Below are 16613 nucleotides of genomic sequence, written 5' to 3' on the forward strand. Positions count from 1 at the left end.
TTGAGGGCTAGGCCCCAGGCCCTCGGGGCGGCGAGTTTCGATCACGTGGCAACACATATACCATTACTAGTAAGCACGTGAGGAACGCGACACGTAAATTAACTTGAACGCGCTTTATTTCAAGTTTCGAAACTTCGTGTTCTCTCGACGTTGTTCTACATCTGTAATCACGTTCCTGTAATCCAGCTCAGTATACAATGGTTCACAACTGCATTGACTGGAGCGTCATACCACTACGTTTCTTAACGATATCGTACGGAAATAAAAAGGTGGCGACGCCAAAGGGTCCAGCATCCAAAGTTCGCGAGTTCAAAGTACGTGTCATGTTAACCTTTCTCGTTAGTTTTAAATTGTTTCTGTGATATCAGTCCCTCCAATCATTTGCGCACCGTAAGTTTTGTATCCGAGACCATCCACTCTCATCCCTGCGCTTCCGAACGACCTGCAACCTTAGCACTACACGTTTCCAGGACGACTCGACGTTTGAGGTCGATACAGAGGCATGGGAAGAAGACGGATTGGTGGACCTTGTCTGTTGTCTGGAGGTGTACTTGGAGGAGGTTATGCCTGATCCACTGTCCGCCGAAGAGGCCACGCAACCTGTTGAAGAGGAACATGAGGATACTCGAGTGCACGAGCAAGTTCGAGATCCTGACGAACGGGAAGTTGAAGAGGTAGAACACAGTGATATCGCAGATGTCAATGACAATGTTGAGGAGGACAAAGCACAGGACGAGGACGAAGCGGAGAAAGAGCAGGAGAACAAAGAGGAGGATCAAGAAGAAAACGAAAAGACAGATGAGTTTGAGGAAAGTACCGTGCGGACTAGGCCATCTCATCGCCGACGATGGTTCGTTGCGTCTGACGACGAAGATAGTTCAAAGGCGCTTGACCGTAGCTCGAGGCTGACTGCAGACTTGCAGCAGACAGAGAAGGCTGCTGTCATTGGTGACCCTCATCCCTCGGTCCCCAGTACTAGAGACCAACTGATTACTGCTCGTGCACAAGACACGCCAGCATGTCCCTGGTGAGTCACTGTCCATCTGCTACACAGGTATGTGTGACAACGAAATATATAGACACAGAACGGCCAATTAAGAAGGAAAAGGAAATTCCTCCTGCGCATCGCGTACGGGTGTCGTCAGTCGCTGGAAGCTCACAAGAAGGCCCAGCCCTCTTCAGAGCACATAAACCACTAGGTAATGCATATCTTTCTTTGTCGTCTGATATCTCACACAACAGCATTAGACCAACGTGTTAAGCAAGAGCCAAATTCGGCAGGGCGATTGGAGTCTCAGCCTCAAGCGACACAGGAATGTACGTTGTTTGCAGAATCATATATTTTGCTCATCAATCTACGTAGCCGATCCAGCGCCTGAGCTCACACAAACTAAACTCGTCATCAGTATCCAGCACAAACCCTCCGCGCAGCATGCACAATTCAGCGCGAAACCCCAAACACGAATAGGTAAAGTTCTCGCCGGGGCATGCAAGAGCTTCCGCTTGGATGTCAATGTGTTAGTGTTTCCGACGTTTGCGTTGGGTGTTTCCTGCCTCATATTTTCACTCTGCAGAGCGCAACTCTACTTAGTCGTGGTAACGCAAAATGATAAGGGCTTGAAGGAGGAAGATCATTTCTTGTGTGATCGAAATGAGACAGTAGAAACCGCTATCGTGGGCGTGGAAGGGAGAGCAAATTTTATGATTCGCATGCCTGAAGATCCCGCAATGTAGCATGGTATATTTCACTTTGTAGTGGAAAGGGGAATTCTACGGGTGGCTTGCTTATTCCTCCAAGGTGTCGAAGAATCAAGTAAACAATACCTTCTATCTCTGACGCGCTCGATCTTTCCGGAGAAGAGTTCTACAACTACAACTCTTGTCCTGCCCCATCATCTAATTTGAATCTTTTTAAACCATCTTGTACCGTCCAAGGCACCTCTTCCTCCCAGTGACTGATAACCACCACTGCTTGGTCGGATCCCACGCCGCCCTCGCAAAGATAGCGCCTCGCAGCACGGACCATATTTTCGTCCATACCACTCCAAACTTCGTCCAGCAAAACAAGTTGAGGGTGGCTCACAAGTGCCCGCATCAACAGAACGATACTCTGTTCGCCTGCGAAGAGGTCGACGAAATCGCGTTTCGAAAATACCTCGTTCGGTGCCAACAACTCATCGCCAGTGGCGAAACTGCCAGTTTCTGTCTCCCAGGAAGTCGGACCAAGGCCGTTAAGGACCTCGCGTACGCGTTTCACTCTCCATTGTCTGACTTCGTCGCTGAGTGTACCCTCTAGACCTATCCCGACGCCGTCCTTTCCACCAGGGACGAAACCACCATCGAATCCCGTGCCTACGACGTCAAACACACTAACACCGGCGCGTCGCGGGTACGCATTCGCAAGCTCTGGTGAAACGACGCCGATGAGCGAACGTAAGAGTGGAGTAGGGATACGCTGCCGAGGTCGAGAGAACAACTCCAGATTCGAATCACCTCGCTGAGTGTAAGACTGGGGATGGTCGCCAGTCAGGAGCGAAAGAAGTGTAGTTTTCCCGGAACCTGTCATAGCTGATCAGAATCCTAAAGCATTGGTTTCGTGCAAATGTTGACGCACCATTCGCGCCTTGAAGATGCCAGCGCTGGCCTTCGCGGATGGTCCAATTTATGTTTTTGAGCACCTGGATCGATGGTGTTATTGACACGGAAATAATATTAATGAAGACCAGTGTAGTCACCTTGCGTGGGCCGTATGACACGTTTACGTTCTTCATGTCAACTACGGGCTTTCCATGATCAAGGCCAGACTGCAGATATGACTGAGTGGTGCTTGCCGTTCTATGCTCAGCTTCCTTTGCGTGATGTTCCGCATGCTTAGACATGATTTTATCTTTGATACCTGTCAGGATAGTTTCGCCCGTCACTAGAGCGATGTGCGAAATCCAGTCAGGAACAGGGTCCTGGATCCTGAGACCCATAATAATGCGTGGACTGCGAGACTCGTGCAGTGACCGAAGGACGTTCAGCAAGATGGGGCGAGTATTAACATCAAGGCCGGCTGGACAAAGTACAGCCATTATACTTTATGCTCGACATATTTAAGTTCAATGACTCACTTAAAGGTTCGTCAAGTACGAGGAGCTCTGGTTCAGACAAAATAGCCTTCACAATGCGTGCTCGACGCGTCTGGCCATTTGATAAAGCGATCAAAGGTAAATCCAACAGGGAGGAAAGACCTAGTCTCGAAGTTAGGTCCTCAAAGATGCCCTTCTTCACTTCGTCCTGTGCAATTTCAACGGGAGTCTTCACCTTTCCACCTTTTGGTTGGACGTTCAGAAAGTCGTACTCTCCAAACATACTTTCTCGAAGGGTGATACGGTCTTCTTCTCTGACTGCGCCGTATCGAGAAGTGTAGTCGTAGAAGGCACCACCTGCTGCGCGCGGCCGATGCGCGAATGACACAAAGGCCACACAGTTGTGTGGGTCGCGTGGAGGGTCTGAGAGGAAAGGAAATAGTCCTCCAGGTAATGGCGGAGGAGGAGTTATGCGTAGGTGACCTAGGAGTGTCTAAAGCGCAATGTGAATTCGTCGATGTAAACACTTCGCATGACGCACCTGCAAAAGGGCTGTCTTTTGCTTCGAGCCAGTCCCTATCACAGCCCAGCTCTCACCCTCATCAATAGTCCATTCAACATCACGGAAGACCGGCGCTGCGAAGTTTGGGTCACCAAAGCGATAAATGTTGGAGTGTGAAATCTGGACGATAGACTTGGTGTCTCTGTTTGCTGCTGCACGATCACTGTACAGTGTAAAGTGTAAATACCATATCAGAAGGAGGCCTGCGAATATGACTTTATCACTCACCTTGACTTCAATGCAATTCTTTCTGTTGCAAGCCAAACTGCCCTTTTGCTCCCATTTGTGAACATTTCTCACCAGAAACCAACAAGAGAAGGGTACATAAATTTCAGGTCGGTAGAGGACGATGCGAAGGCTCAGTCCAGCCTGAGCAGGCTGTTATGCAGCGTGACAAACGTTATGCAATGGCAAAGACTAATACGCTTCCGTGCTGGACCGCCAATTTCACCGTGATCAGCCTTCGTGTTGCTGGCAAGACAAGGAATAACTGCGGAGCAAGTACTATCGTCGTAAAAGTTTCAACTATGCTCAAATTATGTACCGTAATACAACCCATTGTGTATGTCTGTCTGACACCCGTGCCAGTGAGGATTCAAAAATGTCTCAACCAGCGGGAAAGGAACAACCGTGACCGTGAAGGAATTTGAAATGGAATATATGGAATAAACTTTGCTCCAGTCTTAATAAACCGCTCTATTTCCTCTGGTGTACAAGGCTCCGGTAGCACGGAAGCAGGGAACGTGACCAACTTCACCCATATATCCTTGGGTACACATTGAGCGACCAGCGGGAGATTGATGTGCGGAATGGCCAACGAGAGTGTTTGCAGTCCTTTGAAAGGAGCGCGCGCGATGCACAAAGGATGCATGTAGGACATAGAATCTTCAAATTCAAGTTCGCTAACACAGTTGCACTGGAAGGGCGGGCATTTTCGGAAGGATGTGGAAAAGAGTAGGGTGAGGTGTTGGATGGAAGTCAGGAAAGCATATCCATGGACAGACCCCACGAAGGGCCACCATGGATGAGAGAACCTACCCAATAACGTCAAACTTCTCATGCTCCAAGGAAGCAAAGAATTTTTGTGGTCGACATTCAAGTCGACATCGGAGTTACACGCGTGTTTGAGGGATTTTGAAAGAAGATTCAGATGGTTATAACTGATTGCGAGGGACGATGCACCGAGAATGACTGGAGCAAGCAGACTGATATCGAGCTCGCCTTCAAGCTCGGACATAGGAAGGGGAAAGTAGGAATGAGGTGTGCTTTGCAAAGGCCCCCGAAAGTGTCCGATTGACATCCTGTGCACGCAAGATGCGTAATCAAAAGCTAGATCATGTCGTTGATCAATATATGTTTTCTGCATACGCAGAGCCCGTACGAAAGCGAGTAGGTCGGGAGGTGTCGACAATAATACTGTGTGCAGAAGTTCAGGCAGCGCAGCGCGCCTGACAATTTTGGAGACCTGGCATATTGAAAGGGCGGATGAGTATGGGTCTCGGGTGAAAGGCGCATATTGAGCAAAAGGTGGTTGTGCCGCATGCTTGAAGATGATGAGGGCGAGCTCAGTCGGAAGGTCGTTAAATCTAAATGAAATGGGAGTAGGAGGTTCCATGATGTGCGAGTAAGTTGAAGCTGGTTTGACTCCTTTAATTAGCTGTGGCTAAAAATGACGTCAAGGTGCGTCACAGCCGCGTCAAACCCCTGTTGGAACTATATAGTTCAACCCTTCGTAAGGCATCATATCCATGGCTGAAATTTAAAAGTCGAGCAGCAAGTAGTATTATGCAGTGATCGTAGTCGTAAAAAGAAATGGTCGCCACGAAGCCCGAACCCACACACCACCCTATCTTGGACGTGCACGTCTATACAAGTACCATACACGTAACTAGACTGGTTGTGTTTTCCAGTGATTCCCTGCGTAGGTATTGAACTTGTTGAACTATCAGAAACGAATAACTTTTGAGATAGGGGGTAGCACTCACTATGCATTCCTCGAAGACGACACTGGAATTTATGATGCCCTCGTACACAATCTTAGCGACAATCTGTGGCAAATGCACAGATGGAGCATCATCAATAGCGCCCTGGATCACTTGCTGATTCCGAGACGGAACGTTGACATCTGCAACTGTAGCCTTGAAGCGGGTTGCTTCCCTGACGTACGAAGCTCTGAATAAATCTCAGTGATATGAAGAATCCCATAGCTCTTTTAGACCGCACCTTGTTGACAATAGCTGCAACAACTGTACATCAATGGTGTCCAACTGTACTCGAATTTCGTCTAGTGAAGAACAGCATGTCGTTCCGTTTGCGAATTGGATCGTTGGCTCGCCCCATGGTACGGTACGGTTGGCAGTGGAGGATGGTATAGAAGGGAGAGGGTTGAAATAGCATTTTTCAGAAGGGTCTGAGGTCCGGCAGGACGCCGCCACGACGAGACCGATGATCTGAAGAGCAAGAAGAAAACCTAACATTCTGGTTAAAGTGAATTGTGGGTTTCTTTGGAGTTTTATACCGACAACTTCGCGCGGAAAATCAGATTGATGGACCTGTGACGTGTAAATCTTACCTATCACCCGTTCACTGAGTCGACGTGGCGTGTGGTTGTGGTTCGACTAGCGTTTATACCGAACACCCGCTCATAATGAATTAATGACGGCCAAAGGACGTTAAGCCCGATTAGGTTTATGTAAATTCAAATTCAATAGATTCTGCATATTCAAACCTCAAACTCCCATCCAGCGTCAAATAGTGCGGCCGAGCTCTTAGTAACGACTGCCCACTCCGGCAAGAAAAGGAGCACCTCCTCCAACGACGGAATCTTGCCCCCAGTACGCCCCCCACCAACCGTAGCACTTTCATACTCTGCCCAACCACAGCTCACGCGTCCCGTAGCCTTCTCATCCTCGCTTCCAGCAAAATCAACGTCCACTTCAAACTCCTTCTCCCAATCCCGACTCCATAGTCGTATTTGTTCGAGCCCGTCTTCAGGTACCTCAGAGCCTCCTTGCAGACCTTTTCCGCCGTCACCAGAAAGACTGAACCTTTTTACGCGTTTGCCTGAGAATTCGAGAGTGCAGCTTCGAGTATTCAATCCTTGTACTTTGATACGCGCGCTGTTCGATCCCGTACGCTTGATGGATGTTGTCACCCACTTCTCCAGGGAGGACGTAGGACCCTGTCCATAATGATGCTTGTTTCTACCCGGAGAGGGCACAAACGCATCCCCAACCTCCCACTTACAAGTTTGCAGGCCGAGCTTGTCTGGCGCATTTGTACAATTGACGGGTTGGTCAAATGCAGATGGGAATCGGGGGATGATCGCGGTCGACAGGAATTGACGAGGCCCAGTTAGTGCAGTAACCACGCGAGACGTGTCTAGGTCCACACTTTGAGCGAAATAGACCTTGAGCGGTGTTTCTTGTGAGAATGGGAATGCAAGGTAGGTGTAGAGTGTCGACAGGATAAAGATGATGAGAATGGTACTGTTGAGCCAGCGATGCATGTTCATACTGAATGGTGCAAGGGGAAGGACAATAAGTAACGCCAGCATCGAGACTGCTGCATAAACTGCATAGCACGTCAGCTCACTAGACCAATGCAACACGAAATCCGTCAAGTACTCACCACCTGAAGGACTGGCTCCATCTGTGAGCGTCTGGTTCATTGCAAGGAGCAAAATGACCGCGATATGAGACACTAGGATAACGGGCAGCGGAACAACAACCAAAAGCTGGGCAATCCACCAGCCAATAGCGCCCTGCTCTTCACCTGATGGCGTGGGTTGGCCATGCTGAGCGATGAGAGGTGTAATCTCTGTCGGCTCAGTTTCCTCAATGACGCCCACGCGCTGGTCGCCGTTCTCGGAGTCATGGTGGCCATTCTCGGCAGTATCCACGGCATCGTAGTGCACACCTCGCACCTGACGCCTTTGCCTTCCAATCTCTTCTTCATCTTCGTATCCTCGAGCACCAGCCATGCCTTCCACACATGCAAGTATGGCTCCAAGGAGAACCACCGCGTTCCAAGCAGTTATGAAATATGTTCCTCCAAGCGCGACAGCTGATGTTGTGTATACGAGCAGCACCCACGTCAGAACATACTGATGGAGAAGGATAGACAGCTTTTGCTGTTCCGGAGCAGGGACAACGCCATGCTTCGTCAGTGGGAAGGTGAGAGCGAGAACTGTTGTGAGATAAGCCAGCGATAATGCAGACACAAACACAAGCCAAGGATGAGTGTGAATGACCTGACAATCGATAAGCAAGTGAGTGCGGAGAACGAGGAACTAAACACTCACGAATGAATTCAGCTTCGCATATCCTACCACTAAAAGTCCCTGGAAACCAACACCGAGCAACAAAGCAATCCAGAATTTGGACCAGACCCAAAAGTCTTTAAGGAAATGTGTTATTTTCGCCGATGCACGCGCCACAAAGCTCTCGCGGTGTGTATCACCATTTGCAGTGCGATAGTATCCAGAACGAATACGAGACGTGACCCTGATGATATGCTCGAAGTAGACCAACATCAGGAGAATGACGGGCCCGACGGTAAGGAGGATGATGTTCACGATCTGCAAAGTTTGGAATGTGAAAACGATCATAACGGCACCAAAGACTGATAATAGAAGAGTTAGAGATGCGGCCAGATGAAATAGCAAGGAAAGAACTCACGGTCGAAATATACTGGCTCACTTCCTTGTCCAACGGACTCGGCCCTCGTTTTTCCCTTGACATCGTTTGCAAGCACGAGACTCGAGGACAGCGTTCCCTCCATCATTGCCCACAACGCGTTTTTGCTCTTGTCACTAGACATACCAGGGATAGAGTCGTACTTCGTATGATACCTGCTCCTCCCACGGTAGAAAGCAAAGTCTAGCCCCTTGAGTCCGGCTTGTTCATAAACCGAGTAGTCTGTACCACTGCGGATAACACCACGCGAAAACGCATCGCCAGTGATGACATTTGCGTGAGGACGAGAAGTGCTCCAGGACGCCAGAGGAGCGCGAGAAGTCGTTCGAAAAAGTAGTGGCCGTCTTCAGGATTTCAGTCAGCAAAGTAATAAAGCACAGTTTGATCAAACCGTTCACCCTCCTGCCGCAGCACCTTCAAGGTTCAGGAAGGTATCAGTGCTATTGACCCACGGATGCTCCATGAAACTGGCAGTCAGATGAGTGAGTGCAAAGCAAAAGGCAAAATGATAGCGTACACATGTGCTCCATTCAAGCCGTCCTCTTCGCCATTGTTGATGTTGAACACCACCGTCCGGCTAGGCCTGTTCTCCGCAAAGTACTTCACCATGCTCAACAACGTCACCACGCCCATACCATCATCCGTCGCTCCAGGAGCGGTACTGACAGAGTCCCAGTGTGCACTGAGTAAAAGCCCGCCCAACTCTTGATACTCCTCATCACTCCCCTCGACCTTGACCAATACGTTGTCAGACTCGTAATATACTGCGTAAGGGTTGGTGGAGAGGAGTCCTGAAGCCCAAGACGCATTTGAAGAAAGGTCGAAATCCACGGAGACATGGTCGTAGGAAGAAGCGATGTCCTTCACGCGGTTTAAGATGTAAGAACGAACTAGAACATTGGCATGCGAGTTGAAAGGATGCGGACGAGCGGCCACCTGAAAGAGCTAAAATGAACCAGTTGCATATCTATGAAGATAACACACCTCGTGCAAGTCTCTGTATGCCTGCTGAAAATCCAAGCCTCGTGTATGCTTGGGCACAGAAGGGAGCTGGTCGGTTATTAGCAAGGTGCTGAAGACTGCCGCATAAATGACCGTTATGAGGATAGTGGTCGGAAGTGTGCGAAATGCGAGCACAGCGGATAGCCCGCTGAGGAACCCCATGTTTGTTTTGGCTTGAACCTCGCTGAGCCAATATTTGCACGACTTATAAGTTGCAAACCTGGTGCTCGACGTTCAACGTTCAACTAGCGTCTATAGTGTATGTAATGGCTTGCCGAATGACGACACATGATCAGTAAATATCGATCAATAGTGATCACAAGAGTCGTATTTCAAATTATTATATATAGCGCCGTGGTTGAATCATAGAATGATCGAAAATAACAGAATATCGCAGATTGTGTTCAGCATCGATGCATCAGTACTTCAGTACTGAGCGATTCTAAACTCCAAGAGCATCGTCCCTACAAGATCATATGCATTTGGGTGAGCGCTAGACCTGCACTGGCCCTGCAAACACATTCAAATCCATCCACACACTTCCCGCCATTCGTAACAACGAGAATATTGGTTGCCATCGCCAATATTTGACGATGGCTATTGACGAGCGTTACAGCTTGTCGCTTCCACAACATTCAACTACTAGAAAAACTGGGCTACTGGCATAGGCGGCATTTCATCTGCGAGATAAATTACAAACTGTTGACAGCTGGTCATAGTGCGCATACTAGTGGTACAAAGAACATAATGAAAGCGAATGTTGCGAAACGAGTTCAAAGGGACAGCTCCAGTCAGTCTTCACCACTAAACACGCGTTCATTTACCTCCCGCTGCTGCCCTTGCGGCCTTCTGTTTCTTCTTTCTTTCTTTCTTCTTCGCACTCCCGTTCCCGGGCCCGCGCCTCCCGAAGTACGCGCTTGTCATCTCCCTTAGCAACTCCTTCAGTAACCCGCCTTGAGAGGCACGAGTCTCCTTCGGAAATATTTTCCTCGTCTGAAAAGTATATGCTCTCAAGTCTTCCAAGGATGCAAACAGTTTCACAGGCTTCCCAGTCCTCTGTGAATCAACCAGGTCTACAAGGTTGACATGTATATCCCAAACGCACTACACAAGCAATTCAGCCACTGCGACTCGCCTACAACAATGATCCACAAACCTTGCGACACCTCTTGACAGAATTCGGAATGGGATCAATCCTCAACACACCGTACAAATTCTGCCAGTTCGAAATGTTGTTTATATCAGTTCCGAAACGCACATTGAATTCATGAACGAGCGCGTCATTGAATCCCTCTCGTGCTAGTGCTATGCGCCCCTGAGGATCTTTGACGTCACATTTCAGGACTTTGACGAGGCGGCCGAAGTTCTTGTATGAGGGCTGTCTCTCGTCGAAGGAGAACGATGCGAATTGAGCGAAAAAAGCGGCGAGGGGCATGTCGTCAACGGGAGGTGGAGTGGGCGTGCGCCTTGAATCGGCGCTTTCGCTCCTTCGCTATATTTTTTGTCAAAAATCAATTCAAGGGAATTTGGTCGGAGCTTACCTCTGTACTGGAAGACATAGTATATGGGAGGGCTTATAGAATGCAAAAGATGGGAGAAACCCCTGTGCTGTACCACATCGCGAACAGACTCTTATGCAAGGAATATCGAAACGTTCATGTTCGCCTCGTGGCTTACGTGCATGAAGAATCCTGCGGAGAAGGATCGTTATTAGCTAGATATGGTAACTGACGTCCAGAATCCAATGACTGTAACATGATGAGTGTGCATGTGAATCGGCTCTAGATCTTGACGAGTACGAGTCACGGTCAAATTGTGGGCTCGCGGAACACCTGTCTTTAGCTAGTTCTTCGAAGCCGGACCTATTTGAACCAACGAACAATGCGTATATGGCCTGGCTTGTTTTTTTTAATTGGATGTCCATGTCATTTGCTTGCGTGTATAGGTGCAGCCGTTTCCTATATAGACAAGTGACGTTACAACAGTACGGTGTCCAATCGTAAGCAGCATGGAATCACGTGTGGTAAGCCCTGCTTATAGCATGCTCTCACGAACAGCGCACTGAAGGGCGCTTCCCGCACCCACATATTACGGCCATGACGAGTTCCTATACAATTACAAGCACCCCAGAACGGTATCAGAATCTGTAGAGAACCTCGTATTGTGGCGGTGATTGGAGGGTGGCCGTAAAAACATATAGTCCTGATCAAGAAGTGACCAGAGAACGAGCCCTTGCTTCGAGGCACACGCGTAAGGATAGTGGAGTGTGGGGCCAATGTGATTCGCTTCATAAACAAACATTAAAACACTACGAGAAACACACTGTTGCGAGTCTCACCGTTCTTGTGAATTCGAAGTAGATGGTCGTGTTGGACGATATATCTGAAGTGTGTACGAGTAAAAAATGACGACCTTGCTGCAATTCGTCTCTATATCACGCTTAGGGATCAAAACAGTAAGTATTCTGGTTTCTGGGCATATATGTGATGTTAATACAATTCACACAATGATACTCTGTGGCTGTTGGGTACGACATTCAACGTAAAACGCGAGCTTCATTCGTAGATGTTCAACGAGTTGAACTCAAAAGAAGCATTCTTGAATGCTGACGGGTTGTTGCCTACGTAAACTGACAATGTGGGATGAATTTTTTGAGACACTCGCTAGAAGAATGAATAATCACCAACACATGTAGACGGACATCAGACGCGGCGTAAACTGAACCTGTCCAATCTCCGCCTGGTTAAGCCATGTGTATCAGGTTCGGTGAATGTTCAAAAACGACGGCGATCACAGTGCACACACAGAATGCAAGGTTGATGATAAAATATTGATGCTTGACCCAGGAGACTTGACGTCGCTTGGAACAGAGCCACTTGTCCTCTCCCAAAAGAAAATCGAGTGACCGTGTGTTGTATTGCATGTGAATTGACCATTGAGTGGGTTGGGAGTAAGGCAGAAGACATATATTCAGGCTATAGTATATGTAATGGCTTGCCGAATGACGACAATGATCAGTAAATATCGATCAATAGTGATCACGAGAGTCGTATTTCAAATCATTTAGATAGCAGTTGAATCATAGGATGATCGATTGGGGAGGGTAAAAGTACAATAACAGATTGTACTCGGCATCAGTCCTGAGCAATTCTAAACTCCAAGAGCATCGTCCCTACAAGATCATAGATTTGGGTGAGCGCTAGACCTGCACTGGCCCTGCAAATCATAACAGATCAGACGTTGTCAACGTATCCAGGCATGGAAGGAACTTGCGCAATAATCTTGAATTCATTCTTGGTTCGCTCCTTGCCATTGAAAGAAAGCCACATAAGCAGGTCAAGCTGGTGTGTTGTGTGACTGCCGAAATTCAATAATGTATTTTCGGGTGCCTCATGATCCTGAATGCATGATCGCACTTGAGCCATCCAGCTAAACTCTGAACTCACCTTACTAAACTCATTAGCCCCTACATCAGGCTCTTCGAATTTGCGCAAGAGCACGCACTCATCTATCGCAGTATATCGATTCTGGAGCAAACACCACTTCGAAAAGCAGTTGACTCACGAATCAACACTCGGCTGTTTGGTCCCATTACTTTGCGAATATTATGGAGAATCATCATCGACTCATTGTCCGGCCAGTCGTGAATGATGTTCCTCAACTGTGTCAGAGTATTGAGCAGCCCGCGTTGAATGGGAACAAACCAAGCACTTACATAGTAGACATCCTTTCCGACAACGGGTGACTCCTCCCAGAAATTCAATGGCACGAACTCTATGTGCCCGCCGAGCAGCGCCTCAGGAGCATTCTTCTCCCATATCTGATCAAATATAAACATAACTTGTCCGTTGGGTGAGGACCTGATGTCTGAACTCACATTTCTTGCCATCTCTAAAGCTCCTGGGAGGTCCTGATTGGTGATTCTGAGATTAGGGAACATTTTCGCCAGAGGAATGGACATGGCTCCCGTTCCAGATCCGACATCCACCACAGAGGATACATTGTCCCAAGGGTAATCTTATGGCCTGCTTCAATCGTGCTGACAGTTGAAAAAACGGTGATTGCTCACAATGCAACACCGCAGACGAGCACTGGATCTCAGAATAGCCCACCATGCCTCTGTGAAATATCTGTGTATCAGATTATGCGAGCCGTCAGCCAGTCAAGAGCGGATGAATATTGAATATTGAATCCTCACGCACATCGAGTCTCTCACCCTACACACTATGGTAAGCTATGAAAGGCCAGTATGATGACTAAAACTCACGCCCATCTCCCAGAAGCTGTCCTCTTTGCCTTCCTTTCTGACATTAGATGCTCGAGGGGGTTTTTCAACCTCGCCTGATTTTGCAAACTCTTTGTCCATCATAGTCCCATAGAGAGCCGCAGCATATTTTGGGAATTGTCCCATATAAGCCGCGACGTTGTTTGTTGACTTGAGCACGAGGGAGAGTCGCGTGTTTGCGAATACGTCTCGCTTAACTGTATAACATCCAAGGCTCCAGAGAGAAGTATCAATCAAAGTATTCTGTATATTACCTTCTTTGAAACAACCTCTGAGGGCTAAAACTCGCAAGACGCGTGCGATCTTGGTCTTACCGTGGTCGACTGCATTAGCCAACGCATCCACACTAAGACCTTGCGGGTGTTTGTCCAAGACGTCTGCAATACGTGATTGCAAGGCGACGTCTACGCACGCCCAGTTGTAATTATTCACAAACTGCGAAGATGAGCAACAAGGCATGTAAGGTTATCTATAATGGGTACTTACATTATATGCCGTGTGTTGGGGGGGAGCCAGTATGGTGTTCAATTGTTCGCATGCACCCTCGAGTAGCCTGATTGCCTTTCTGAGGGCAACTGCATCTGTCGCGAAGTCGAGGGGGTGTAGGGTATCTGCGTCAATAGCAGGGACTCCATGACCGGTTTTCTTGTATTCCGCGATTGCTTGGTGTGCGGAGGAGTTGATGATGTCCAAGAGGACTTGAACCTTGGCTTCATTCGGCTCCGTCATTCTTGGGAGTGCCGGTATTTGTGCGTATGACTCCCCATCGAAGGAGTCGTTTAGGTTTTATATTCCTCGACAAAATACATATAATCCAGCTGCTTTCACATGCCAGCGAAGACCTGTGTTGAGAATACAAGTTGAACGTTTGAAATCGATCTCAATTGAGCACAAGTAAGCAAGCATACCAGTCATGACACTACCAATTTTGGGTACAAAACTCCCATAGCACCGCTGGAGAGTCCTCACTGCTAGTAGAACCGTTGATTCGTAAGATTTTCTAAATCGTACTAAATACGTTTAACACGGCGACCGATGGCAACACTTTCTCGGATTAACAGACAGTCTCAGATTAGCCACGAACTCAATTGGAGAAGAGACACCGCGTGCGTAATTTCAAGCCTTTGATTCTCGAGGATGAAATCTGATGCGTCGTCCATCGCGATGTTCCAAGGCGCAGAATCGAACGTACTTTGTACCATAGTCGGACAACGGCCGCCCAAAATTAAGCACTACCGCGTTCATATCTGCTAGGACCTGGGCCTTCCCTGTCTTTTAGGCGTTCCTAATGAACCATGGGCAAGGTCATACCTTTCTGCCCCAAATGAGTGAGTACTATGTAGCTCGGTATAATATATGAGAAGATAAGGTGAGCTGCGAAGGGCTGGATATAGTAAACTGATAAGGGTGGTACAAAATCAGACCGTCACAGGTCTGGTTCGCTCGAGATGTCCAGACCTTACTCAATGTTCCTGACACTGCCTAAAGACACTGACCGGCCGCTCACCCTGAAGTCTGAACCGTTGAGAGTGCACCATTGAGTATGTACTGTAGAGACGAGTCATGGGCGAGCACCCCAAAATCGCCTTGCACTTTATGACTCGCGTAGATGTAGATTCTTACCTGCCGTTGTGCGCAAATTTCCAATTGTAAATGCATCCTCCACGATCCTCACCATTTCATGAGTCATGAGTGGCGGAATTCTCGTTCTCCTTGCGATGAATCAAGCAGCAAATATCAAACTGAACTTCTATTGATATTGCATACAACGAGACTGCATTGCTTTCCGAACGTTTCCTGACCTCTCGAATAAGACCTTACGCGCCATCCTTGACGGCGAGCCAAGCAGGCCTGTTAGAGATGTCCTTCCACCACCTGCGTGTCAAACGATCAAATCATATCCACGACAGCTGGCATCATAGCTCTCACCTAGCAAGGTTAGGCCTGCTGTCAAACACCTCAGCAAAGCCATTTGTGTAAAACGCAGTGCCATACGGTAGATGGGTCAAATCAGCGAGCGTGAGAAACTAAATAGCCAACAGGTACTGTTAGTTCATAGCCAGAGAAGACGTCAAGAAATAAATCAGACGCACATCACCAGCAAGGTACTTTTGTTTGCTGAGGATAACCTCGTACACATCCAACTTCTCCTGGAGTGTCTTCAACAGCTCGCTAACACGTTCCTCATTTGATTGCAGACCAAAGCGCCTCGAGAAATCGTCTGAGCTACGCTGGAACAAAAAGAGAATAACTCACGGCTTGAACACTTTTTCGAAGACAATTGGCTGTACGAAACTGGTGAAGTTGAACACCTCGACCGAAGCTGCTTGTTCAAACAGGGGCCTGAGCCTTGGGGTCGCTGGGAATCAAGGGGGACCCTGCCCTGGTTGGGGTATTTCTTGATGGGGTATCTTGCGATCGCGCGAGACTCGTATAGAAGAAAACCGTCGTCATCCTTTGAGGGCGCAAGTCAGCGAACGATATCATGAGACCTCAACTCACGATGTATGGGACCTGTCCGAACGGCTGGATCGCCGTGAAAGACGCGGCCTTTTGTTCGCCTTTGGCCAAGTTGACCTGGATCAACTCATATGGGATATTCTTTTCCTTGCAGATGAGGGCGACGAGGCGCGTGCATGTGGAAGTGGGAGACCCGTATAACTTGACCATCTTGTGAGATTACTGGGAATGAGGATGATATGCGAGTTGATGTTGGAGTTCCATGAGCACATGAATTATTTATACCCATGGCTCCTGTAGGGCTCTGCATGAATATTTATGTGGATGATGAATCAATGACAATAAAATATCGCGCATGCTGAGTAAAGTGCCGATATTTGCCTTCGCACTCGGAAAGGCAAATGTTACTAGTACTTGAATGGAGGTCTCGGAGAGCGTAAAAGTACTAGCTACTTGCCATAGCGGCACAATCTTGATCTGGGTAACTATATGTCAGTGGGCTATGTGAGGTGGTGAAGGTTAAATTATTCGGTGAG

The 16613-nt window shown here is 48.1% G+C and overlaps 8 protein-coding genes across 8 annotated transcripts; 1 reads left to right on the forward strand and 7 right to left on the reverse strand.

Moving 5' to 3' along the window:
- Positions 1 to 197: 197 nt before the first annotated feature.
- On the forward strand, positions 198 to 1734 carry F5147DRAFT_777655 (uncharacterized protein; the record flags this gene model as incomplete). The annotated part of the gene is made up of 7 exons (XM_041442008.1): positions 198 to 314; positions 369 to 965; positions 1009 to 1027; positions 1080 to 1199; positions 1249 to 1317; positions 1364 to 1517; positions 1575 to 1734. The coding sequence occupies 7 exons, from the start codon at positions 198 to 200 to the stop codon at positions 1732 to 1734; spliced, it is 1236 nt and encodes a 411-aa protein (XP_041288879.1).
- Positions 1735 to 1870: 136 nt separating this feature from the next.
- F5147DRAFT_777656 (P-loop containing nucleoside triphosphate hydrolase protein) lies at positions 1871 to 3926 on the reverse strand (the record flags this gene model as incomplete). Its single annotated transcript, XM_041442009.1, has 6 exons — positions 1871 to 2559; positions 2615 to 2678; positions 2736 to 3055; positions 3114 to 3564; positions 3613 to 3796; positions 3862 to 3926. 6 exons carry the CDS (start codon positions 3924 to 3926, stop codon positions 1871 to 1873), a joined length of 1773 nt encoding a protein of 590 aa, XP_041288880.1.
- Positions 3927 to 4067: 141 nt separating this feature from the next.
- F5147DRAFT_713869 (uncharacterized protein) lies at positions 4068 to 5248 on the reverse strand (the record flags this gene model as incomplete). The annotated part of the gene is made up of 1 exon (XM_041438432.1): positions 4068 to 5248. One exon carries the CDS (start codon positions 5246 to 5248, stop codon positions 4229 to 4231), a length of 1020 nt encoding a protein of 339 aa, XP_041288881.1. The 3' UTR covers positions 4068 to 4228.
- A 367-nt stretch (positions 5249 to 5615) lies between these two features.
- On the reverse strand, positions 5616 to 6035 carry F5147DRAFT_538110 (uncharacterized protein; the record flags this gene model as incomplete). Its single annotated transcript, XM_041430194.1, has 2 exons — positions 5616 to 5805; positions 5857 to 6035. Coding segments are annotated over 2 exons (369 nt in total), but the record flags the coding sequence as incomplete, so codon positions are not given.
- A 255-nt stretch (positions 6036 to 6290) lies between these two features.
- Positions 6291 to 9582, reverse strand: F5147DRAFT_640902 (uncharacterized protein). The gene is made up of 7 exons (XM_041433047.1): positions 9315 to 9582; positions 8848 to 9266; positions 8729 to 8797; positions 8313 to 8674; positions 7937 to 8256; positions 7264 to 7885; positions 6291 to 7206 (listed from the first exon to the last, which is right to left on the reverse strand). Exons 1-7 carry the CDS (start codon positions 9492 to 9494, stop codon positions 6356 to 6358), a joined length of 2823 nt encoding a protein of 940 aa, XP_041288883.1. The 5' UTR covers positions 9495 to 9582; the 3' UTR covers positions 6291 to 6355.
- A 421-nt stretch (positions 9583 to 10003) lies between these two features.
- F5147DRAFT_713879 (uncharacterized protein) lies at positions 10004 to 10974 on the reverse strand. The gene is made up of 3 exons (XM_041438433.1): positions 10874 to 10974; positions 10489 to 10824; positions 10004 to 10436 (listed from the first exon to the last, which is right to left on the reverse strand). The coding sequence occupies exons 1-3, from the start codon at positions 10889 to 10891 to the stop codon at positions 10149 to 10151; spliced, it is 642 nt and encodes a 213-aa protein (XP_041288884.1). The 5' UTR covers positions 10892 to 10974; the 3' UTR covers positions 10004 to 10148.
- A 1450-nt stretch (positions 10975 to 12424) lies between these two features.
- Positions 12425 to 14477, reverse strand: F5147DRAFT_617698 (S-adenosyl-L-methionine-dependent methyltransferase). The gene is made up of 11 exons (XM_041432559.1): positions 14104 to 14477; positions 13872 to 14052; positions 13600 to 13814; positions 13535 to 13549; positions 13402 to 13462; positions 13210 to 13349; positions 13048 to 13152; positions 12897 to 12993; positions 12779 to 12840; positions 12606 to 12730; positions 12425 to 12548 (listed from the first exon to the last, which is right to left on the reverse strand). Exons 1-11 carry the CDS (start codon positions 14344 to 14346, stop codon positions 12467 to 12469), a joined length of 1326 nt encoding a protein of 441 aa, XP_041288885.1. The 5' UTR covers positions 14347 to 14477; the 3' UTR covers positions 12425 to 12466.
- Positions 14478 to 15434: 957 nt separating this feature from the next.
- F5147DRAFT_747365 (glutathione S-transferase) lies at positions 15435 to 16287 on the reverse strand (the record flags this gene model as incomplete). The annotated part of the gene is made up of 6 exons (XM_041439941.1): positions 15435 to 15492; positions 15547 to 15644; positions 15711 to 15825; positions 15874 to 15929; positions 15995 to 16072; positions 16120 to 16287. The coding sequence occupies 6 exons, from the start codon at positions 16285 to 16287 to the stop codon at positions 15435 to 15437; spliced, it is 573 nt and encodes a 190-aa protein (XP_041288886.1).
- Between the last annotated feature and the right edge of the window lie 326 nt (positions 16288 to 16613).

This window comes from Suillus discolor, assembly GCF_016758755.1.
Source record: "Suillus discolor strain FC423 chromosome Unknown F5147scaffold_61, whole genome shotgun sequence".
NCBI classification, from domain to species: Eukaryota; Fungi; Basidiomycota; class Agaricomycetes; order Boletales; family Suillaceae; genus Suillus; species Suillus discolor.

Coding starts and splice junctions, on each gene's coding strand:
- F5147DRAFT_617698 (XM_041432559.1), bottom strand. CDS start 14,346: ATGACGGAGCCGAATGAAGCCAAGGTTCAAGTCCTCTTGGACATCATC. Junction 13,815..13,871: donor CAGAGGTTGTTTCAAAGAAG/GTAATATACAGA, acceptor GATGTTATACAG/TTAAGCGAGACGTATTCGCA. Junction 12,731..12,778: donor GGGCTAATGAGTTTAGTAAG/GTGAGTTCAGAG, acceptor TCATGCATTCAG/GATCATGAGGCACCCGAAAA.
- F5147DRAFT_713879 (XM_041438433.1), bottom strand. Junction 10,437..10,488: donor CTGTCAAGAGGTGTCGCAAG/GTTTGTGGATCA, acceptor TTGCTTGTGTAG/TGCGTTTGGGATATACATGT.
- F5147DRAFT_640902 (XM_041433047.1), bottom strand. CDS start 9,494: ATGGGGTTCCTCAGCGGGCTATCCGCTGTGCTCGCATTTCGCACACTT. Junction 8,675..8,728: donor GAAGGTGCTGCGGCAGGAGG/GTGAACGGTTTG, acceptor GAAATCCTGAAG/ACGGCCACTACTTTTTCGAA. Junction 7,207..7,263: donor TGGAGCCAGTCCTTCAGGTG/GTGAGTACTTGA, acceptor CGTGCTATGCAG/TTTATGCAGCAGTCTCGATG.